The 25139-nt window shown below is 36.9% G+C and overlaps 1 protein-coding gene across 7 annotated transcripts in view; it reads left to right on the top strand.

Moving 5' to 3' along the window:
* The window catches only part of KCNT2 (potassium sodium-activated channel subfamily T member 2), a 224771-nt gene that overhangs the window by 188858 nt on the left and 10774 nt on the right, over window positions 1-25139 (top strand). For 2 of the 7 annotated variants that reach the window (XM_019638150.1, XM_019638145.1), the window contains 5 exons: window positions 566-667; window positions 3892-3975; window positions 4845-4973; window positions 10638-10658; window positions 18110-18410. In XM_019638150.1, coding sequence (XP_019493695.1) covers window positions 566-667; window positions 3892-3975; window positions 4845-4973; window positions 10638-10658; window positions 18110-18410 — 637 coding nt within the window. Of the gene's footprint in view, window positions 1-565; window positions 668-3891; window positions 3976-4814; window positions 4974-10637; window positions 10659-18109; window positions 18411-25139 lie in introns of those variants that run through there. The other 5 variants (XM_019638147.1, XM_019638146.1, XM_019638144.1 and 2 more) reach the window with 4 other exon arrangements.

Genomic DNA, 25139 nt, shown 5'->3' with positions numbered 1-25139 from the left:
CTCTCTCTCTCTCTCTCTCTGTCTCTCTCTCTTTTTCATTTACAGAAGCTTAGCTGCACTTTGGTGTCGCTGGCACAGCTTAAAGGCACATGGAGAAATGAAAACTCAGGACAGGAAGCTGGACGACACCGCTGGGTGGGAGGGCTCCAACCCGCCCACTGTTTTGTCCTCACATATGAGAATATTTGACACAGACCTTCTAGGTGCTGTGATAAGTCATGTGGCTCTAGGGTTCTTTTAAAGCTTGATTAACTGATTTTATTGTCTTTGTTCCTTTTCTTATATCACCTCAAATCCTTTTCAGAAATAGGCATGAAGAGTAAGTTAACGGTGAATGTCTACAGGATTAACCTTTTTAAATTACTGGATATTTTAATTAAGAAATCTCGGTGATGCGAATTAAAGGGACATATTAAAAATACAATTGTAAATGTAAAGCAATGATACATTCAAAGCTAAGAACTGTATAATAAAAATTCCTTCTTCACAGACATCAGGAAAATTCAACTAAGCAGAAAAGCGTAAAATATGCTCACACATTTTTCGATTTCAAATCTCTGAACAGAAAGAACGAGAAAGAGGCTCTAACTTGGCCTTCATGTTCCGACTGCCTTTTGCTGCTGGGAGGGTGTTCAGCATCAGCATGTTGGACACTCTTCTTTACCAGGTAGGCGGGATTTCTTTTTTCTCTCTAAAACGCCTGTTTTAGATTTCATTAAATAAATAACGTATCTAATGTTTCCCATGGAGCTGTTAACTCAAAACTGGCTCTGGAAGTAATTCGGTGTTTCATTTCAAGTGTTTAGTGACATAAATATGCCTATGAGATGTGTTGTAAGAAAAACATTATTTTTCAGAATCATGGAGGAAATAATTTTTAGGCATTCTGTGGCACCAGTGTCCTACAATGTTATTGTGACATTTTAATATGTGTTGCATATTTATATCACTAAATTACTAGGCTGCATTACTAAATTACTAGACTATATTACTAGAATAAAAAATGCTAAGAAAAATTTACTAAATAAAAAAATCTGCCTCTTCCATAATATGCACTTTTTCAAATAAGATGTGAAATCGACCCCAATAAATTGATAAACCATGGGCATTTTAAACACCTATTAATTATTGCCTATTTTAGAAAAAAATATATAAATGATTTTACGATAACTAAGAACCAGTTAGTTTCTTCTGGAATGACCAAGTTAACATTGTCATTTTTATCAGAGCTAAGACATTCGTGGAGATGTTATTTTACACAAATATATTTTAAGATTGTTTAACTCTGTCATACACTGAATAGCAGTAATATTTCATATTCTCTGATCCAAGTCATCGGACGATTTCTAAATATTTCCATAAAGAGAAAGTTATTCAGAGGGCTGTAAATTATTTGGTAACTTTCATCTCAAATTAAGCCTTCACACATTTTGTTGTGCTTATCTACTTTCTGATTATATGGTTTATAATATGTGCCCTCTTCTGCTATGCTTGGCTGCATAAACTAATCCAAGAATAGTTAAAGCTTTTCTAACTGTCTTAGGGCTGAACATGCGCATCAGTGTGTCTCTGGAAACGACACATGTCACGAGCCATCTGCTTCTGCCAGATGAGGGCAAGAACAAACCCCGCACAGGGAGCAATACTCCTGCCCACCCTCGAGTTTTAAGATGCATTAGGTGGGCACTGCAGGGGCCAGGCTCCCACCCTAAACACCACTACCCTGCACACAATTCTGGTCGTTAGAGGCAGGATTGGAGGACAGAAAAAACAGCGACTTCTTTCTCTTCATTTTTATCTCCCATTTTTTGTTATCAGTAAAATACAAGAAGTTCTGTTTTATCTACAGCTATTGCAGAAACAGTGAACTAGAAAGATAATTTTCAGAGCAGTAACTGCTTATTTACTTTCTCTTGATATCAAGTGAGATACACTGCTTGTCCATTTTTCAGATGGGTAAAGAGTACTCATTCATGGGTTAAAAAAGGTATTAGAAATTATACATAGTAAGCATTCTTGTGTTTTTAAAATATACTATATGCCATCTAATTATTTTGGTTAATGATCTAAGCCCATCTTCTTAAGGATAAATGTTTTTATTATATATTTGAGAAATATTATGAATGATACAATTGTGTAGTGATTTACTATTAATATAATTCTATCCTCGACATCAGTGGGTTTGCTTCCCCAAGGCAACATATGATATAGGCAGTATGACCACTCTCTATATGTATATGAGACACAGGCTCAGAGACAGAACCTACCCAATGGTAAGTGTGAATTCTCATCTCCAGGTCATGGCCACCTGATTAGATTACTCCCGACCATGACCTGTGATAAATGACCCCACCCTCTGGAATATCTGAGTTTCTTATGGTACTTTTTTAAATTATTTTTTCTTAACTTATTGGAAGATTGTTTTCTTTTGTTACATAATCTCAATATTCTCTTTTCTCCTTCCCACTAGAAACACAGATCACTTTTATATATTTAATAATTTTTATTGATTACTCTTTTTATAAAGCTGGAAAACCAATTATTAAAAAATAAGTATTATCTGAAATAAAACGAAACAGTTCATAAGCAAAACTGAAAAGGTTCTTCTATGACTGAATTATGTGAGATTTCACGCATGGATTTGGTGACATCGAGGGAGTCTGGGCACATGTTTTTGGCTCTCCTACCTCTTGTCCACACTCTGATGAGCTACAAAACAAATGACCTCTGAACAAGGAATGTGTTGGTGACATTACAGTACACAAATCAGCTATAGTACCACATCTGACTCTAAAATAATTATAATAGTTATTTGCCAAATCTTCAGTTGACTTTCTCTTTCATGAGTACTTTCTATACTTCATTTTGAAAGATAATAGTCTTCAGTGCCTGAGAATTTGTTTAAAATCCCTCCTCCATAGCACACCCTGAGTTACAAATGAAGTTAAGTAATATTCTCTAAAGGTGCATGTCACAACTTTTCTTGGTGGCCCCCCTATATGTTCATGTTCAAACTACTAGGAGACTAATATATTTTGAAAACCAAAATGCCGTTACTTTTGTCTGACTAAAGAGAAAGGGTGTGTTTCTTATGTTCTCCTCTACAATAGATGCAAGGGTATAGTTTTCTGATAATAGCTGTTGGTAACATAAACTAGTAAGGGAGTAGTCTAGACGTATTTAAATAGCATTATAACTTTTTTAAAAGTCTGCCAAGCAAAATAACTAGATGATTATTTACATTTTTCACTTTTTAACACTTGAAGATTGAGCCAAAGACAGTCATTTCACACAATTTATTAAATAATGTTATGGTAAAATGTGCTTGTATTGCTTGAAAGTTTTTCTTTTCACTCCGAGCTAAGAATAAATTGAAGAAATTGGGAGTGTCATTAACACTCTAACTAATGAGAAGTGTTTTAGCAACATATCAAAGTATAGCTCATATATTAGCACATAAAATAGTCTAATAATGATATTTAATACTAAACTATTAATTCATTAATATTTAGATTTACTTAAATATTAGAAATTTATTCTACCAGCAATAGAGCTTAAGTTCTTTCAAGTCTTTATGATATTCTCTATTTTACACCAGCCCATATTTTTTCTTTATTAAAACCTAAAAATGTGTTTATCGTGTCTAGGAGCATGCATAAAATGTAAGCAGATCAGGATATTCTAGAGAATAATTACCTCCCATATCTCCTATGGACAGTTTAACTGTACGTGTGCATTTAGGATACTGACAAGACAAATTTTTATTTCCTTTTTTATGGAGGTTTAATGATGTGTTATGAGCAAGAACCTTTTAGAGGTGATACGGTATTCACACCCCTAGCTATTCTACACATTTCAGACGCGTAAGTAGATGTTTTGTTTATATTGCAGTCATTTGTGAAGGATTATATGATTTCTATCACCAGACTGCTGCTGGGATTGGATACCACCCCAGGATCGGGGTTCCTCTGCTCTGTAAGTGAGGAGTTCCTGGGATAGACGATTGCTCTCATAGTCTAAAATCCACCTTAAAGTCCTTCGGCTAACTCTCCTATGTCACTCTCCCTACTCCCCTACCCCCTTCAATGTGCTCAAAGAATAGCATCATGGTTTTTTAATTCTTAAAAAATGTTCAAGGGAAAACATTACTGTAAATTAATAATCATGATAAGTAGACATTCTGCACAAACTTCAGAATGGGCGTTGCTGTTTCTTTTTGTAGCTGGCAGTTTGAAGCTGATGGTGTCAGACACAGGAGGCCATGTAGCCGAGAAAAGCAGTGGTCATGCAGCTCAGCCTTGTTTTATAAATGGGTGCACTGTGACTAAGTCTGTTTAAGGACGTGACCTGCCAACAATTAGGCATAGAGAAAAGGGACTAGCACGTACGCCTCCTGTCTGTGAGCCTGTGCTCATCCCGCTCACATCTTTCTCTAGACCTCAAGACAGAAAATTCTTTTCTGTGCTGGAGTGTCCTTCGTGCTTTAAGATTTTTAGCATCGGCAGAGCCTGTCCACTAAACACCAGTAACTGCCTCTAGTTATTACAACATTCAAAAAAGCATCTCCCAGTCAATTACTGGTGACTACTGCCTCCTGACATTGAACTAATACAATGTCATGCTGCCACAAATGGAGTAGTTGGTTTCTTTGGTTTGGGTGAACCCCAGGGGTGCGGCTGAGATGCATGCAATAAATAAGTTTAATACATGGATAAGTACTTATGGCAGGACACTCACTTGGAGATTTGAAAATATCAATAAATTCTACCTTTAAGAAGTGAAAAATAACCACTGGGTTTTTATTTCCTAAAAAGATAATATGTAATAATTCATATGGATTCCAGATGAGAATCACGGAGGATGACTTATGGATCAGAACGTACGCCCGACTTTATCAGAAGCTGTGCTCTTCTAGCGGAGATGTTCCCATTGGGATCTACAGGACAGAATCTCAGAAACTTACGACATCTGAGGTTTGCAACTATCAACCTTTTCTTTTTAATGTTTCATTTGAAAGAATGCAGCCATTCCCAATCTTGGAAACAGATGTCTGAAAAATGTCACAGAAACAAAAATAATGCTGTCTGAGCACACAATGACAGTTTTCAGGAAAAACACCAAAAACAACTTACCAACTACTTGTCTAGTCAACTATGCCAGAATTTCTCAAAATATTGTGGGCTGAGGGTTTGTGGATTTGGGGCTCTGAGTGCCTTCCATAGATCTCAGATTTTTCATTTTTAGAAGACTGTCAGGAAGCAACTGAATCCTCAGTAACCTTGTGATGCATTAGGAAAGTCCTCAAGGCAAGCAAGCTAGCATTCTAACATTGTCCTCGGCTCCCTGTGACTCGCACCGGGAAGCAACAAAAACAATGATACGTCAGTAAGTACTGAAATTCACACTTTCCAAACTCTAGATCAACGGTTCTCAACCTTCCTAATGCCGCGACCCCTTAATACAGTTCCTCATGTTGTGGTGACCCCAAATGTAAAATTATTTTTGTTGCTACTCTATAACTGTAATTTTGCTACTGTTATGAATTGTAATGTAAATATCTTTTTGTTTTCCGATGGTCTTAGGCGACCCCTGTGAAAGGGTGGTTTGACCCCCAAAGGAGTCGTGACCCACAGGTTGAGAACCGCTGCTCTAAATTATGGACTGAACCTCAAGTAGCAGTGCTTGACCTTCTCAGAAGAAAGCTCAGTAATTTAAAAAGCAAATTAGAGTCTGTTAATATGGAGCACAATTTCTGATGGCTGCATGCAGCTGCAAACATGTCTACAGTTTGATGTGGTCACATTACATGGTTCTAAATAGTTTTTATATGCTAATAAACCACCACATTTTAAATTAGACTCTTTTATGCAATAAAAAATTTGGATAAATGCACTATCCTATCTGTATTTATAAAATTATGTAATATAAATGATGGTTTATATTCTTGAAATATTTTTTCTTCTCAGATACTTCAAAATTATTTGAAATTTTGGTTAACCATTTCTTTTTCTGGTTTTACACAATATTAGCTCAACAGTAAGGCTCAGATCAGTTATATGCACTTTAGCAGTTCACGTAATCATTAAGCCAATTTGTGATAAAATTGAAGAATCCTTGTCTAGAAAAAAAGAACTTTCTAGGAAGCATAAGGGTAATGGAGTAGATTTTTGTGGGAGTATTTTTTGGTTAAAATTTATAGTTTGACATTTAAATAAGTGATGATTTTTTTTTAAGATTTTTATTGGGGAATTGAGGGGATGAGAACAGTGCTGGGGAATTGGGGGAAGGGGAACAGACAAGTTGCTGTCGTTTTGTTCTTCAGTCTAGTTGTGGAGGACGTTGCTTCATTGGCCCAGGTTGGCACCATCATTGCGCTCTTCCCGGGCGAGGCAGATCAGTTGCCGGCTTCTGGACGGCCGCTCACTGCGGCTGCTGGCCGCTCACGCTGGCTGCTGGCTACACACGGTAGCCCATGGCAACCCACTGCCACAGGGGCTGCAGCCTACGCTGTCGCCGGCGACTCACGGCAGCCCAGCTCCAGGTTGAGCTGTTGTTCAGCATCTTAGCTGTGGAGGGCAGTGTCACTGGCCCTCATATGTGGGATCTGAACCGGGGCCCTCTGGCGTCCCAAGCCAGTTCTTAAGCATCGCGCCACTCGGCCGGCCCTGATTTTTTTTTTTTTAAAGATTTTTATTGGGGAATTGGGGAAGGGGAACAGACAAATTGCTGTCCTTTTGTACTTCAGTCTAGTTGTGGAGGACGTCGCTTCATTGGCCCATGTTGGTATTATCATTGCGCTCTTCCTGGGTGAGGCAGATCGGTCGCTAGCCATTGGATGGCCACTCACGGTGGTTCATGGCAGCTCACGGCAGCCCCACTGCAGCCTACGCCGTCCCCTGTGACTCACAGCAGCCCAGCTCCAGGCCGAGCTGTTGTTCACCATCTTAGCTGTAGAGGGCACAGCGTCACTAGCCCTCCTGTGGGATCCGAACCGGGGCCCTGCTGCTCAGAGCTGGCATCCCAAGCCAGCTCCTAACCAATGCGCCACTCAGCCAGCCCTAAATAAGTGATTTTGAGGTCAGCAGGAAATAGTGGAGTTTTTCTGAGGTGCTTTTTGGTGGTTTTACAGTAGCTGCAGGAGGTCTCTCAGGAGCATAATTTATTGGCCTCTCTGCTGCTGAATCAGAGCTTCTCATTGGCTGTGGTCTCTGTGGTTCACATCACAAAAAGCTAGACCAAATTACAGACAATCAGGAATGACTGGCAGGAGAAAATACCAGACAGTTACATGCATAAGACAGATAGGTCAGATATGCCTAAAATTTTAAGAATACTGGATTGGAAAACTTATTATCTGGTTAAAGGTTAAGAGAAGACAAGCTCTTTTACACCTAGGCAATCAACCATTTCACATTTGACTTGGTCAAATACAAAGGTTTCCATCCAGCAGAGTATTATCATGGTCTCATCTTATATACGGGCTGTGTGAATTTGAATGTTGTGAATGCTGCCCCCGGTAGAGTTCATATCCATGTCAGACATTTTGTTTTATTATGGAACTTTGCTGTATGCTGTTCACAGTATAGGTAGGGGATGGATAATTGAGCATCTGTATTGCCATCAAGGAGCATTTAACGTTACCTTTTGGTCAACTCTTTCCATCACAACTAAAGATCACCTCAGTAAAATGTTTATACATCCCCAAAACTCTAGCTGATATGAAAAACGTAAATCCTTGGGCAGATAAAAGCGAACTGGGTTAAATAAGCATGACAACTCCTGTCTTCCTGTATTGAACTCAGTTCGTCTTTTGGCACATATATTTTTATTTAAGATTTACATCCTGCTTATGCCTATCATAGAAAAAATGAGACAATTTAAATAATTAAAGATAAAAATAGGACCATCGAGCACTTTTATAACACAGAGTTCAGGGTGAATTATTGGTAAGTATATGCCTAGTTTCCCAATTAACAAAATAAGACAGTTTCGACTCTAGGAATATGGCACAAACACCACCACCAAGAAAATTACACAGAAATGATGACGAGTAGTCATGTTTCCCATCAGCTCATCTATACACTGTACCTCGTCACAATATGCCCTGAATTTTGATCTGACCAAAATTACACTGGAAGAACTTTGAAAAGGTGGGAGATGGCAAAGGTAGTGGAATAGGTAAAAGACTGTTAATTCCTCTTCTTCCAGAGTAAGGAATTAATAGATAAAAGTAGGAACTGAAAAAAAAAACCTATCAGGCATGTTATATAGAATTGGAGAGAGCTACACACCAACCACATCCAGCTCAAAGACGTGGCTGCAGATGTGTGCCATAACTGATAAAAACAACAACGAATAGATTTATACCCCAAGTTGTGATAGTAGGAATATTCATTGATCACTTCTGTAGTTTAACCTTCCAAGTGTTACATTCCATCCTATGCTATGTGGAATTAATAACTAATGCTGACATTTCATATAAGAACGTAGTAGGAATAGGTGACTATAAAGACTCTAGGCCTTCCTTCCTTGTTACCTCACAAAGTGAAAAAAACTACATATTTAAGGCAGATGCAGATTTTTATGCCATATCCTTTATGGTCTGTCTTCGCTAACTCCCCATATTCTATGTAGAGAAAAACAAAGTTATATCACTGCTTTGGCTGTGGGAGTAGAAGAAACACTGACTGCATTAGCAGACATCTTTGAGAAGACAAACAATGACAAGGAATATTCATAATTAAAATTATAATATGCGTAAGAGACCTGGGATACAACCTTGGGTTTTCCTGGTGGGCTACATATCGGTGGAAGGAGGATTTATTTAAACACAGACAGGGAGTCAAGTGGGGGTACACACAGCGGCTGGCAAACCAATCCATGGAAAGTGAGGTACAGCTGGGTCTGGCCCTTCTCAGCTGCCGGAAGAGCTTCTACCACCAACTAGACGTGTCCAGTTAAGGGAATTGTTATAAACATCAGAATCTCCTGGTCCAAAAAAACAAGAACAGGGTGGAAAAACAGGGTGGACAATGACTCACGCTTCTCTTGGTGACAAAGAATGACATTTCTGTCCACATCCTTTAACTACAATTCTGATATTTTAAAAGCTCACTATGCTCATTTGGTGGCAAAACCTTCCTTGAATGGTCATGAGATTATTTATATTTACTATTCCAATTAAAGTAAATATTCATACTTTTCGTTGAGGGAATAATTTTTTTGCTATAAAATGTTACCGAAGGCCTACTTGAGGTATAACCTACCATACAGTATATGATATGTACTATCTTTCCAAAATCTTAAAAATGATGAATTAGTAAATGTATTTGTCCCTTTGGGTTTAGTTTTTCTTTTTTTTTTTTGGGCAGGGGAGGTAAAAAATGTAGAACTGTCCTTGGCTCCAGTTTTCCAGTATACTAATATACACTTGCTTGAAGTATATTACGGCCAGTGAAAATTTTACTAGAAATTAGAAAGATATCATTTTAAGGCATATTAACTTACCAACATCTTTACAATGTACACAATAAATTTGTGGAATGTTAGTCTGATGGTTGGTCACTTTCATAGTCAATAAATCCTGTAACTTTTAAAAATGTGCCTAATGGAGTATCATTGGCTGCCCCATCTATCAATCATTAGGTCTTTACTATTAAACTGGGATGTAATATTTTAAATGTTATTAATATAAAAGTTTACCTTTTAGAAAATTGCATTAAAATTTTTTAAATAAGGATTAAGACAGAATAGTTTTTAAACTCTAGCTGTCCATTCTCTGCTGTTACTCACACAAACAACGTTTATTCCATTGGGTGGTGTGCTAAAATCCTGAGATAAACAGTTTTAAAAAGCCTATAATCAAATGTTTATTATGCAATTTTTACATTTGTAACAATAGTTAGAATGCTAGATGAGCTAGACCTGAGTTACCCCAAAGAATATAACTGAAAATTTTACTTCTACCTATTGAAAAGTGAATAGAATATTATCAAAGAGAATAATACAATGGTATGATTTTTACAGTCCCCAAATGCTTAGGGGTTATGTGGTGACTGGGCAGATTTTTAGAGTCTACAGAAAATGTGAAAGCTCAGAGTATTTATGTGAACTTAATTAAATTTATACATAGGGGAAAAGCAATCTTAAAATCTAAATTTAAAAAATTTTAATTTTAAATTACAATCTTATTATAAGATTTAAGTTTTAATAGTACAGATCTTAATACCAATATTGATTACTGAATATCAATAATTATGTCAAATATTCTCTCATGAGCATAGTAGTTTCATAAACTCCAATCAATTGTTTTATTTTCTTCTAACACCACTTTTTCTTTCTACCAAAGCTTAGAAAGACAATTTTTAACAACCCTCCAAAAACAAAAAAAAAACCCACAAAAACAAAAAAAATTATCTGACAAGAACCAATTCTTGGGTAGCTTTAAAAACAATAACTTATTTTTTAACCTAAATTTACTCAAAAGCTCTATGCTAATCAAACACATAATTAGATTACACACATTATGTGGGTATTTGTCATATTTTGTCCTTGTTGCTGATTGTTTCATGTATGTATCATTGGGTCATTGTTTAAACTGTATTTTGTGTGTTTCTTTTTCCCTCCCTTTGTGTCAGTCTCGAGAAATAACATCGCAAGTAAGTATTTTGCCTCCCTTACCTCGAATGGCTTAATATATGAATCCAGAGCTGTTAAAGAAACATAATATTAAGGATTGAGTTCAAAATTTCATTCATTAAACTGACATGTTATAAATGCTCTAGTTTGAAGTTAGTGTATCTATAGTTCCCTAATAGGATTGCAAATTAATTTCACCTGTTTGTCCTCAAGTTATGTTTATGTACGAATCCAAGCACACATTTTACTGTTTGGTGCCCAAATGCAGTGACATCCATTGGTTGGGCACGAATGGCTGTGCGTGGTCTCTCCTGGAGTGAGATGCCCATGCTCAATACTAGAAGGCTGCCATGAAAATTTCATGCCTTGCCTTGGACTTAATTACATCTTGTCTAATTTGATGTTTGAAAATGTTCTTCCCTTCAGTATCCTGCATAGTACAGACAGATTAATGATCTTTTTTTTTTTTTTTACTTTACTCACATGATGAAAAATCTACAATGGATGTTTAATGCCTACTACAGCAAGTCAAATTTCTCTTTGCTGGATTTTAAGATACAGTAGTACCTCCTTATCCACGGTTTTGCATTGAGCAGTTTCTATTAGCTGCTGTCAGTCACAGTTAAAGCTATTAACTGAAAAATTCCAAAAATAAACAATTCACAAGTTCTACATTGCACGCCATCCTGGTAGCGTGTTGAAATCTGTCATTGTCTCATTCCCTCCCACATGGGACACCAATCATCCCTTTGTCTGACATGTATTCACGGTGTATATACAGTATAATCAGGTATTTTGAGAGAAAGCAACCACATTCACATAACTTTTTATTACAGTATATAGTTATAATTGTTCTATTATTTGTTGCTGTTACTTTCCTACTGTGCCTAATGTATAAATTAAACTTTGTCATATGTATGGGTATATAAGTAAAAACAGTATACTGGGGGTGCCAAAAAATGTATACACATTTTAAGAGATGTTATCTATGTATTATTTTTCAAAGTTGAGTTGAATTACGTAGCAATGTCTAGTATGACATTTGCTCAAAAGATGGCATTGATCAAATGAATGCTAGCATCATTAATTGTATTACAATTTTAATACAGTTTTTCCCCTGCTTGGCACCCTCTCTATATAGGGCTTGGGACTATCCGTGGTTTCAGGCACCCACTCTGGGGTGTTAGGATGTATCCCCTGTGGATAAGAAGGGACTACTGTACTGTAAATTATAGCTATTCTTTATTGACACTCCTTCTATCCATGTTCCTACTACATCATTTATTCAATTATTTTGTCTGACCAGACGAGTACTGGACTGGGAGCGAGACAGATTATCTGAGTTTGGCTTCTCCTTTTACTAGCTATGCGTGAACTGGGGCTATTCTGCACACACAGCGGAGTGAAGATTAAGTTGGGAACATATTAGTATCACTTCACAAGTTAGAAAAAGGAAGAAATGTGTTAAGTGAATTTTCAAAGTAACTGGAAAATCACGATGTATAATAATCATGATGCAAAGTATACAGAGTAACGTAGACCTTATTTCGTTGGTTTTCACTGGTGCATCCTCATTTCTGAGTGTATGACAGACGCTGCATTAGAAAATGTTTACGCCCATAAACTCAAATTTATAAATAAAATATAGTAAATATTCCTATGATTTTGATAAATACCTTACAGTCTTAGTCAAACACAGGTATATTGACTAACCTCGAATTCATTCTAATTCAAACACACACACACAAACACACACACACATTCTCTCTCCTGGAGTCTGAGCTACTCCGTGATTTTCTTTCACTTTCTCTTGAAAAATTTTACCCTTGAATCTCTTTTTTTACTGTATTTTATAAGTCCTAGTTATACTATTTTCTAGCTCTATTGAGTCTTGTTCATTTCCAACCCCAGGAAAGCATTTCTTACTTGCATTATTTACTTTCTTTCATTTAACTTATTAAGAGTCTTCCTGGCACACTTATTAGCAAGAAGCTATTGAAATGAACCCAATCTATTTGATCCAGTTTAACTACATAGTCATGGCTCTCAGTCCACTTAACATCTTGAAGTGCTTGGGTTCATCCTTCCCTCCACACGGCCACGGGAAGTCAATTAAGCCTTTAGTCGCAGGTCCTTGTTGAATGGCTGCGAGAGTCTAGCTAATCGAAAACGGATAGAAAATTACAAGGTTAATTTAGGTCACCTAGGGATTCATAAGGGAGTGGTGATCTTTCAGCAACAGTATACTTGGGTCACTATTACAGTTTTATGTAAATTCTTTACATTAGAATATGAATATTCATATCTACCAAGTCTTACATCATTGTATCTGCTTTGTAACTAAGACATAACGTATATCATAGAAATTTTCTTTCCACTGGCTCACTTACCCAAAATGACGAATGCTTTAGGGCAGTGGTTCTCAAATGCTAGAATGAGAAGGGGATTTTGTGTGTGTGTGTGTGTGTGTGTGTGTGTGTGTGTGTTTAAAATGTTTTTGGCATGATGGAATTGATACTGTACTCATATTAGAATCACTGTAATAGTTTTTCATAACTTTATATGCTTAGGTCCTTTCTTCTGGACTGTAATACTACGCTGGAGGTGCTAGAATGATAGCTCCCCTGACCTATCCTGCATGCATGCATGCACACACACACACACACACACACACACACACACACACGCACGCACACAGATACGCAGTTGAAACCACTGCTTTAGGCTATAATTCCAGTAATTTGGAAAAATGATAGGTGAAAATTATGCTGTGAAGATGACAGAGCTGGCAATGAAAGTATGATTCTAATAATGTAAACTATTTGAATACCTTTGTGCATACGTTAAACCTGTTATTCAATGTTATTCTATTTGTTGATTTTTTTTGCTTTTTTTGTACGTCAGTTTTGGAGTTTAAAGCTATTCAGTTGTACAAGAATATTCTCTACACACATATATAATTATGTATAATTCATAAAAACCTAAACATATATACCCAAAATGACAGTTTATGTAGACAGGCAAATTCTTTTGTATTTAGTTATTTCTAGACATAAAACAAACCATTTCGTTAAGCAAAGAAACCCATTTTTTTATGATAGCTTCTTTACAAACCAAAAGCTAATAGTGAGATCAGTTTAGATTTGGGCCAGTCTTAGATTCTGACCTATCAGAAGCACATCCACATGTTTTCTCAGCAACAACTCAGAATGTCTTTGATCATAAATCAGATATACAGTTTAAGTCTATTATAAAGGCTATAAAACTATTCTTAAGGGAGTTATGAATCCAGATTACAAACACTCACTTTCAAGCCACTGGGTGAATTGATTTATTTTAAAATACCACTTTGTTCCACACATGGCTCAATAACCCATGACATGAATAACTGTTCCATAAAAAACTGAGAGAACGTTGAATTGAGTCACTTCTGGGTGTGTGTAGTGTGGAAAAGAACCTTTGATATATTTTATGAATCTGACACCTACCTTTCTGAAAACAATGAAAGTAAATTAAGCTATTTTAGGCATAAAAAAACATTTCCTCATTTATAAAGTTTTCAGTTTTTGCTCTTGTGAAAAAATATTTTCAGTCTTTTTACCAACCATATTAAGTTTGATAAATATTTGGAAAATAATATTTTAAAAAATGATAATGTTTTACATTTATATGAAAATTGTTGGAGTGGCCGTATGAATTTTTCATTTCCTTATTGAACTATATCAATATGTTCCCAGAAGCCTCTCATATAAAATATGCACGTCAGTTCATTCAGGCTGCTGTAACAGGATATCACAGGCTGGGTGGTGTACAAACAACGGATTTATTCTCACAGTTCTGGAGGCTGGAAGTTTGAGATCAGGGTGACAGCATGGTGGGGGGAGGGGGCGAGGGCTTCTTTTGTTCATAGAGTTCTTGTGCCCTCCCCTGGAGGCAGGGGTTGGGGGGCTCTGTGAGGCCTCTCTTATAAGGGCACCAAGCCCATTCATGAGGGCTCCACCCTCATGCCGTAATCACCTTTCGAAGACCCCTGCCTTCTACACCATCACTTTTGGGGGTTAGGATTGCAGCATATGAGTTTTGAGGAGACACAATCATTCAGATCAGATCACAATATGCAAATATCTTTCTCCACTCGCAAACATTAGTATGAAATCTTGATTTTTTTAAGTTAGTAATTACATTAGGCTTCCGACAATAAGAGGAAAGTGAAAGCAGAGTCCCTCTGTGATTCACGGAGATGGTGGGGGTAACTCAGAGAAGATTTACAGAACAGTAAATCTCCACTTTCACTAAGTGCTTGCTCTCTTCTTCAGATTCACAAAACTTTAACCAAGGAATCTTTCCCCTCAAGGATTTGTTTATAGCATCTTGACTTTTTGTGAAATATAGTCACTGATAGAGGAAAAAGTACACCAAAAATACGAGCCATTCCCTGACGGTTCCATACCCATTTGTCACTTTTATGCAACCCTTCATCATTGCTTCCTTTTCTTTCCTCCCTTTTACTGTTTTTTTTTTTCCTGCAGGATTATGACCATCATATTAACTAGTATTTACTGAGCATGTGCTGAGACAGGCAGTACAGTCTACACTTCCCACGGGTTCTCTCTGAGGCCCCTGACACTGTGGACAGAGCACAACAAGAAGGACTTCTCAGACAGGGAAATGGCTATCATCTTCGAGTTTAAATATCATAACCAGGAACACAGACCTGGTAGGGGTAGAACCTGTCATTAAACCCAGGTCTGCAGGATGCCATGACACTTGCTTTTAACCAATATCACTGACTTTAGTGCAGGATAAAGAAGACCCTTTCCACTAGGTCATGACGTCATGTTCAGAACACGAGTTACAACCAGGTGATGCAATGGCAGCAGCAAAGTGTATTTACAAAGGGACCGCTTTTAAAGCACACAGGTGCACGTGCACACACACACTCACACACACACACACACACACACACCGACACATCTAGTACCCAGGAATAGAATAACTGTTATGACTGGGGTAACTGATACTGTGGACAATCATTCTTACTAAGACATACTAATATTATCACTCCATCTGGATGTTGACAGCCAGCAAATGTTTCTTTACACATTAATGTGTTGTATGAATTTACACAACATTTTTATGAGGTTGAAGATGGGTATTCTCGTTTTACACAGAGGTTAAACATTTTTTTGTAGGGACAGAGCTAGGAAATATGTAGAATAGCATGTAAATTTGTGTATCTTACTACATAAAAATACTGTGTACTTTTCATTGCGTCAAATTGGAAGGATAGGAGAAAGGCATGTCATGAACACTGTGTGTTGTCAGTTTAGATTTATTAAAACAAATCCCCAAATCCTAATTCCTTTTTTCTATCAAGTGAAATACACAAAGAGATGTTACTCATTTTATTGAATTATTAACAAAAAGGCCTTGTGATTCTTATGGGTTTTCTGTATAAATCATGACATTCCCTTCCTTGGGGAACTCAAAACACGGATGAATGAAATACTGAGTATTATTTAGGTAATACACACACAGGCTCTGGTTCATGTTTTTGATGTATACTTGACATAATTCTCAGAATACACAACTAAGAAAAAGTCCTCACAAATAGTGTTTCATCGCCTACTTGGAAGAGAAGGAAATCTCCATTTTTCCCCTAAAATACTTTATGGTTTCATAACTTGAATTATAAGTAACATTATATGAACATAATGTTTTGAGTATTGGGTCTAGCAAGATTAATATTTCACATATTTGTAGGAAATCAAACTATTACTCACAGAGACTTATGACTAGAAAGATCACAATAAATTAATTTAAGATTATAATTAACAAGACCCCATAAGCCATTCTAAATATGAATGAACTAACCTGTTTTCATTTTTTCTGCAAAGTACATGTAAACTGAAACGTCTGAACAAAGACCAATATTCTTTACTGATGGTAGATATCACTCAAGGGTTAATGTATTTTACTTCCACAGAAGAGGATTTTCAGTATAATATCAAGTAGGTAGAGGCTAGAGTAAGTTAAGACATATAAAGGTATCCACTATTGCAAAACCATGGTATTAAGAATTTTAATACTTCCAACTTAAATTCTTATAGCTAAAATAAGGTTTCTAAAAAAAATAATGAAAAGTTCTCTTATCATGAAGATAGGAAGGTTAAATTATTTTTGATATCACTCTGATACAGTACTCTTTTGAAACCAAAAGGTGGATAAATATTTATATTTTCTATTGAATTTAAGTGTGAGATAATTTCATAGCTTGCCACTAGGTATTGTATGTAAGGCATTGACTGAGCCTCCGTAATTTATATTCACTTTTAAAGGGATTTATTGGATCTACCTCCTGACCTTACTTAAATTGGTAATTTAAATTCTATTACTTTGAAAGCCAGCAACATATATGCATGTTATAGCTGAAGTTCAAACTTCCATCCATAGAAGGGTAACAGAGTAAGCAGATTCGCGAATGCTGCCCTAGTTACAGTCAAGTTCAGGAAACGTTTTCATTTGCATGTGCATGCTTTTAGAGAGTAAGACTTTCTGCTTTGATCTGCATTATGGTTCATATGACTTCCTGGTATGAAAAGCACCGATTTTGAAACAGGAAGCATTTATTTATGAAGGGCCTACCATCAAAGGAGAGAGTCTTACTTTAAAATCAGATTTAGTCGTGAAATAGTAAATCAAAATAGACTTTCTGAGTTTGTTCATTGTGTTTCCCTCCTACGGAGAATAGCCTGATTTAAGTTTTAGTTGTGATTCTGGACTACATTTGTGAAATATTAATATTTACAACATATTTTCCCCTTGACAATGGAAGACAGTTCCTGAAATATGTTTTAATATTTTAATCAGAAAACATTTTATGTGGTGCATAATTAATGCATGAGTTAAAAAGCACTTTCTGTTTTCTTCTAGGTCATATGGGGGGAGTAAAAAAATCCACATTTGATAAAGTATCATTGCAGTGTCATCTTTGGAAAGAGCAATAGCTTGAAAACCTTTAAATATTAATTCCAAAACTAAAACAATTTTCATAATATTTATTGAAATTTCATGTGAAATACGTGTAGTAGATTTAGAAAAGTCCATTTTGTGGACTTCATTTGAACCAAGTTATGAAATACCCAGTTGTTTTCGTGGCTTCAAACAACTCTATGCTAACAGTCATTTGATAAGATAACTCTGCAACATGAAACATTAAATCCTTTCATAAAAACTCATACTGGAGGATGCAAAGATGTTTTGTCTGGTTCATACGTAGTTTCCAGAAAACGTATTTTCTAACAATATTCACAGTAGCCGAAAAGCAGTATCGATGATCACGCTTTTGCTCTTTCTGTGAAAACTCTCATGACATACATAATTATACCAAGATCTTAGCAAAATATTGATACAGCCCCCGGCTACAAAAACTCCTGCTATATCTAACTGTCAATCTCCGCTTCCTTTCAAGTCTCAAATATCCATCAGTGTGGAAGAGTGGGAAGACACCAAAGATTGCAAAGAACATGGCCACCACCGAGGCAGCCACCGCAACTCCACGTCCAGTGACCAGTCGGACCATCCCCTGCTGAGAAAGAAGAGCCTGCAGTGGGCCCGAAGGCTGAGCAGAAAAGGCCCCAGACACTCTGGTAAAACAGCTGAGAAAATAACCCAGCAGCGACTGAACCTCTACAGGAGGTCAGAGAGACAAGAGCTTGCTGAACTTGTGAAAAATAGAATGAAACACTTGGGTCTTTCTACAGTGGGATATGGTATGCTCTCTAACATATTGTCTGATAATGGACTTGTGATTTCTGGCCGTTAGTCGTTGTAGCGTTGGCACTCATTTAGTAAGCTGAGGGTCACATTTTTCTTTCACAGGGCAATTTGAAGGGACCAGGGACACAGATTTAATCTCCTGCAGGAAAGTATAATGGTGATCATAAAAATAAAGTGTTAAACGTTGTAAGTATTTGCTTAAGTTCTCTAGCCACAGGGATGAACACGTGGCATGAATTAGCTGCATTTTAATTTTGACAGAAACTCTTCCATTTTAGAGATAAGGAAACTAAGGCAAGTGACTTGCTAGTTAGCATGTTAACAGCATGGCTGAAATTTCTGCCTGGTTCTGTTTGGCTCCAATGTCTCTCTTACACACACACACACACACACACACACACACACACACACACACACACACACACACCTTATTCTTGGGCCTGGAATAAAATGCATGTGAGGTATTGGTAAGGAGCTAAATGTGCCAGTCACAGGTGACCCAAAATGTTCCTACAAAATTCATTTAGCTTCTCGTGGTACAGAAACAAAAAGTCTTCAAAAGCTTTGATTAAAAAATAAAATTATAGTAGTAGCTCTTTGCCCATTGTATTTCTTATAGAGCTAGACAGTCCTATCATTTATGTGTACTTTTGGTTATTATTAGTCAGCTACTTTATCTTCTTTTGAGGAGTTCGAGAGAGTGTTTGTCCAGGTTGCAGCTGTGTTTCTGCTTACCATGACATCCCCAGGCTGGTCCTGGGAGCAGTGCAACAGGTAACAGTTTGACTCTGAGACACAAAAACCCAAGAATTTACTGCATGGGAGAGTCAGAGGGAACATGTTCTATTTTTGCTAATGAAACTTCTGTCAGGTACCTTGCATTGAGTTATTCTCCATAGATTTTTTTTTTCTTTTTTATAAATTTGTTAATTCTCACGCTAACTCTAACAGAAAGAAAGAAAAGATACTGTCCACCTTTATTTCTCTCTCTCTTCTTTCTTTCTTCCTCTTTCTGTTCATTCTATCCATCTGTCTATCCAGAGACCCATCCATGCATTCTAAATTCGTGTACTAACACCTCTAATAACATAAAGATGATGAAAACAGGATTTGGAATCTAACACATCATGGAGCCTTGGGCTTTGCCACACATTTTTAACTCTCAAAAGGTTATCCATTGTTCAACAGGCGTTTTCGGACCCCCTCTCAGGGGCAGGGACTGTTCTATTGGGGCTAGGACAATGACCTTCAGACAAGACCTCCGCATTTACAGAACTTATACTGTCAATAGAGCTATTAAGTTATTGAACATCTCCAAGCCATTTATCATCTGTGAAATGGAAATAATAATACCTAAAAATCTCATAGGTTTGTCGCGTAGGACCAATGGAGTGATGAGTGATAAGGTGCTTAGGCGGGGACAGGCAGTCCGTTGATACTACAGCTCTGCCATCTGTCTATTTAAGTACTACAAGTCCATCTGTGCTTTACACATAAAAAAAGGCTTTTTTATTGTTTTTTGTTTGTTTGCTTTTTTTTCCCAGCTCAAAAACAAAAACAAATTCTGCACCCTTGGGGGCAATATTGTGTCCAAGGAGGATGCAGGCTTTAAAGCAATTATTTTGCATGTTTGTCTTCCTTTTTTGAGGCAAAGGGAATGTCTTACTCATCTTTGGACCTTTGTATCCCAAACACATGGCACATTTCCGGACACACAGGGACCCAGTAACTGCACAGTGAATGTGTGAACAAGTACAGAGGTGAGAAAACACGGTCAGCTCGCGTCACCTGGCCTAGCGTACGCTCGCGGCTGTACTTTAACTTATGACTTTGACCCCGTATCTTTTTATGTTTCCACTAAACCATATGTCCTTCCTGCGTTACTGTCAATATCATGTAGCATTTCACAGATGAAAAATGTTTATAAATACTTCACACACAAGGCACGATGACCGATTTCACCACGAGTCACCATCTCATTGTTCTCTGTGGATGTCTGGCCTGCTCCCAGAGAAGAAACAGATTCTTTTTGACTTATTGGATATGAGACAGAAAGGAGAGGGAAAGGGTTATGTCAAAAACTGATGTTTGAGGGCTCTACTTTAAACAACTAAGTGTGTGGCGGTGACACTCACTGAGCTTAGAAGAAGAAGACGGATACACCTGTGAAGATATTAAATTTAATCTGAGTGCCTGAAAGACTTCCGATGACAATGTATAAGCTGCTGCATTTCTGCTGTCTGGTGCTCAGGAAAAAAAAATGAGATATAGGCTTGACAGTGAACAGTGTATATATATTTAATTAAAGCCATAGGAATAGGTGAAATAACCCCAGGTGAAGGACTACAGGAGAGCGCTAGAAAATATTAGTATTTCTGGAATGATAAGGAAGAATTTTTAAAGAAGAAGAGACTAAAGTGTGTAGAAGTGAATTACCCCAAAGATGTGCCACTGTACACAGTATGCTATTGACTGGTTACATGTTTCACCGTGCTATTGATCTCTATGCCTTCAGAATCCAGGTGGGGCCTGAGGTGCTCAGAGGCACCCCTTGGGGTGGTTACTGTGACCCCAATGTGAGTACAATATCATTTCCTATGTGTTCTATGATGTGAAAAAAATGTTGGAAAGTGTTGGACCAGACAATAGGAAACCATGCTTAATAGTGCCAAATAGTGTTGAAAGTATAGTGATGGGTCATCGACGACGTCAGTGAGGACCAGTTAAATGGCAGGTGTGCAAGCCACATGGAGTGGCATGGGGAATGATGTTGGTAAGGATTTGGATGCACTGGATTTAAATACATCAGGGGCCCCTGAGGTGTTGGAAAGTTAATCTATCTTATTGTTTCACCATCTCTTGCTTCCATTACCAAAGTCATATTGTGATACAAGATGGATGTTGGAAACCAATTATTTTGTTCACATCCCATCTAGCAGGCAGACCGAGACACTAGAGAAGAAAGGGTGGTCTATTCAATTAAAAGATATTACCAAGTCATTGCAGGCACCATTTCAACTATGTGCCGTTGGCAAAGAAGTATGTTTTGTTTTCCATGGCCCAGACCTAATATTAAAGAAGACAGGAAGAATGGCTATTGAGAGACAGCTGCTAATCTCTGCCACGGTAGATATTTTTTAATGAGTTTCCTTGTGGAGGAGAGGTGGGAGAGATGGAGATAGCTGGACGGGGAAGTGAAGAGAGAAGACGGGCTGTCTGCTTTGACAGTCAGGGAGGTGTGGGCATGTTTATTAAGACTGAGCCATCAGAGAAAGAGCTGAAAATACAGGAGAACGATCACAGTTGGGGTCCTTTGCTTAGATATTTGGAAATGAGGAAACGATGCATTTTGTAAAATGCAGTAAAGTTGTAGGTGTTCTGAAAGGAAGTTGAGCAATATTACCTGTGAGTATGAGAGGCACAGTCCTCCCCTGAGAATGATGCCAAAAGTGGAAGCGTGAGTATTTTGAAAACAATTCAGAATAAATGCAGTCTCAGAGGAAAAGGTGTTCTTTCTGTGTAAGACTAATGTCTTTAATTTTCTTTTTTCTTTTTATATTTTTAGAATTTTAATACAGAAAATTTCCAACATGAATGAGTGGGGAAAGAATGGTATAATGAATAGACTCATTATCATGCTTCAATAACTATCAGTTCTTGGCCTATCTTCTTTCATGTACAATCCCACCAATTCCCCTCACTTCTCATATTATATTTAGGTACATTTCAGACAGCATATATTTTAGTATTTACCTCCATAATTTAAAGACTCGTTATAAAACTGCAATCAAATTTACTTTAAAAACATATTTTTAAAGTGTTTGCCATTGCATTTTCATTTGGCTGGTTGTGTGTACACAGAGGTGTTTTACTCTAGAAACTACACTGCAATGTGAGTAATTGTTGTTTTCTTTATGTAAATAACTGGCATAATTCTGCAACAATCTATTTAGAAGGGCTCTTATACTCACTTAACATTATTCTAACTATTGACAGATTATTAATGATCAACCCATAGAATGACATATGTGTTTACCAGCATAAATTGGCAAGCATGTCTTCCTGGTGTGACTGCTGCTTACAGGTGCAAGCCAATTTTTACATGGGTTGTTGGAAGTTTCATACTGTTAGTAAAAGATGAAACGCCACGGGAGAAAATAAAGAAATCCTTGGGAGAAAAATGTTAACTACTTACTAGTTAGACACTGGATCTCATTACATCCATCAGAAAGCCTTAGTTTATTTGTAAAGTAAATTTACAACTGGCCTGAACTATTGGATAGATTAACCAAAACTGTGTGTGTGTGTGTGTGTGTGTGTGTGTGTGTGTGTGTGTGTGTAAATAAACAAACATGGTGACTTCATTCTTAGTTACCGTATTTTGCTGTGTACAACGTGCACCCACGTTTTTGGCCCAAACTTTCAGGGTAAAAAATCTTTCATTTAAATTTTTTAGTACTACCCATGGATAACGCACATCCTTGTTTTTCCCTCACAAATTTGGGCAAAAAAGTGCGCATCATACATGGCAAAGTACGGTATTCTCTTTCTTATGGGGAAGAAATAAACAAATTTAACAACAGATTGTTATGCCCACCCACACTGCAATAGATACAATGGTGGTAGTAGCAATAGTAATGATAACACCATCAACCTCTATTTTGGGACAATTTTATAAATCATTGAACATTTTCATGTAAGTTGTCAACAACAACAACTAAATCCCCCAAATTCTAATCAATGTCAGGTACCTTTTTCTAGCACACAATTATTCACAAACTTATTGTATAGCAAATTGCCAAAGAGGGAAAAGGCACTGTAGCTAAACATTTCTTCTAGAATGTTTTGCAACATCAGTACCTGTGAGGAACAGAAGTATCTGAGATCGCTATAATGTCTTCAGCAACAATTTATTATTTCAAAAGAAATTGACATTGAATTTTTAGTGTGTTTTTGAAATATATTATTTATCTTTTGCCAATATAATTGAGTTCAGTGATATTGATATGCCAATCAATATATCCCCAGTACAGATTCCCAGAAAATGGATGGCTTTATGTTGTTCTGTATTTCCACAACTGATCCATTCTCACAAGGAGGTAGTCAGGAGATATACATGGGTTTGTTTTATGTTTTTCTCATTCTATATATAGAGTGTTAATAGAAAAAGACACAAACTCAGTAGTTTTCTTAACAGATAAAGTAGTGAAGCTTTCAAAGAGGTGATTGCTGAGCTGATAATGATAGATACTAAATGAAAATGTTTGGGCAATGAATTCTCCATATCTTCCTAAATTACTGGGTTGTCGGAAAAGTCATGACACATTTTTGCAACAAAAAACATAGAAAAAATATGTCATGACTGTTCCGACAACCCAATAAATCTATAAAATTTTATTTCATGGAGTTGTACCATATTCTTCCCAGACCATTAATTTTTCAATGATACTGATATTTTTGCACAATTTAACACCATAGCTAAATTAATTGCACTTAAATATACATATATTTCATCTGTATGAATGAAAATTTAGATGTTGTGTGTTGACATATGTATAAGAAAAATGTGGCCAATTTGAATAAAATAAAATATCTTTGTCACTGAGAAAAAAAGTTAATTAACTGGCTGAGTGAAGTTTTTACTTTCAACAATTTATTACGGGTTGAGTATAAATAGTGAATGAGCAAAGAATGAGCTTTCTAACATTTCTAATACAACAAGAAGAATCTTTTGATTATGGTAACTGCTTATGCACTCAATTTAAATAACTAGAAAAAAACATCAACTGTGTGCAGACACCAGACAAAAGAGAGCGCATAACTTTGTTCCCAAGGAAAGGGAAATAAATCAGTAAAGTCTTTTATTGACTGGAAGTCACACAGGTAGACCCAAAATAAGAAAATACTACCTGTACCTGTAGAAAAATCAACCAATAGAAACAGATCCAGAAAACAAGGCTATTGAAGCAGTTATTATAGTATGGTCTATATGTTCAACACGGTGGAGAAAAACAGGTGCATGCTAAGAGAAAAATCAAAGACAGAAAAGAGATCAAATTGAACCTTGATTTCAGAATTCATAATGCAGCACTAATGATTCTCCTAACTTAGATGACATGCTTAAAATCATATAGAAAGTTTTCAGTTCACTTAGTTGCACACTTGTACTAAACACGCCTGACTCGTGTTCTGAAGGTTGTGTTACATAGCTTACTGCCTCTCAAGAAAAGTGCTGGAAAGTTCTCAGAGGGAAATGTGAAGTCACTAGTGGGTTATGCTATGACTGATGGTTTGGATTAGTGGGCTACGTAGGAGAAGGAAGCACTGAGCTCCTAAGAGCATGTTCCCTGGAGGGATTTCTTGTAGTGATGGAAGAAAAAACATGCTCTCAGTCTGCTACAGCAGTAATTTCTTTTTGTTTTTACTTGCTTTTTCCATCAGCACTCAAATATGCTGTGGCATCTCTCACCTTAAAACAATCTCTCTCTCTCTCTCTCTCTCTCTCTCTCTCTCTCTCTCTCTCTCTTTCTCAAGTTCTCAAGCTCTCCAGCTATTTTCCCTCCCTCCTTACAAATTCCCCCATTGCTACCACGCCACCATCATCTCTCACCTCGGCCTCTGTATGATTCATCTACTTACTAGTCCCAAGTCCAAATTTGAGCCCCCAAAGTTCATTTTCCACAGAGCAGCCAAGACAATATATTCCATAGGAAGTCAGGCCA

This window comes from Hipposideros armiger, unplaced genomic scaffold (genome assembly GCF_001890085.2).
Source record: "Hipposideros armiger isolate ML-2016 unplaced genomic scaffold, ASM189008v1 scaffold_37, whole genome shotgun sequence".
Lineage (NCBI taxonomy): Eukaryota > Metazoa > Chordata > Mammalia > Chiroptera > Hipposideridae > Hipposideros > Hipposideros armiger.
The sequence above is the reverse complement of the archived record's forward strand: the minus strand, read 5'-3'. Positions and strand labels throughout refer to the sequence as shown.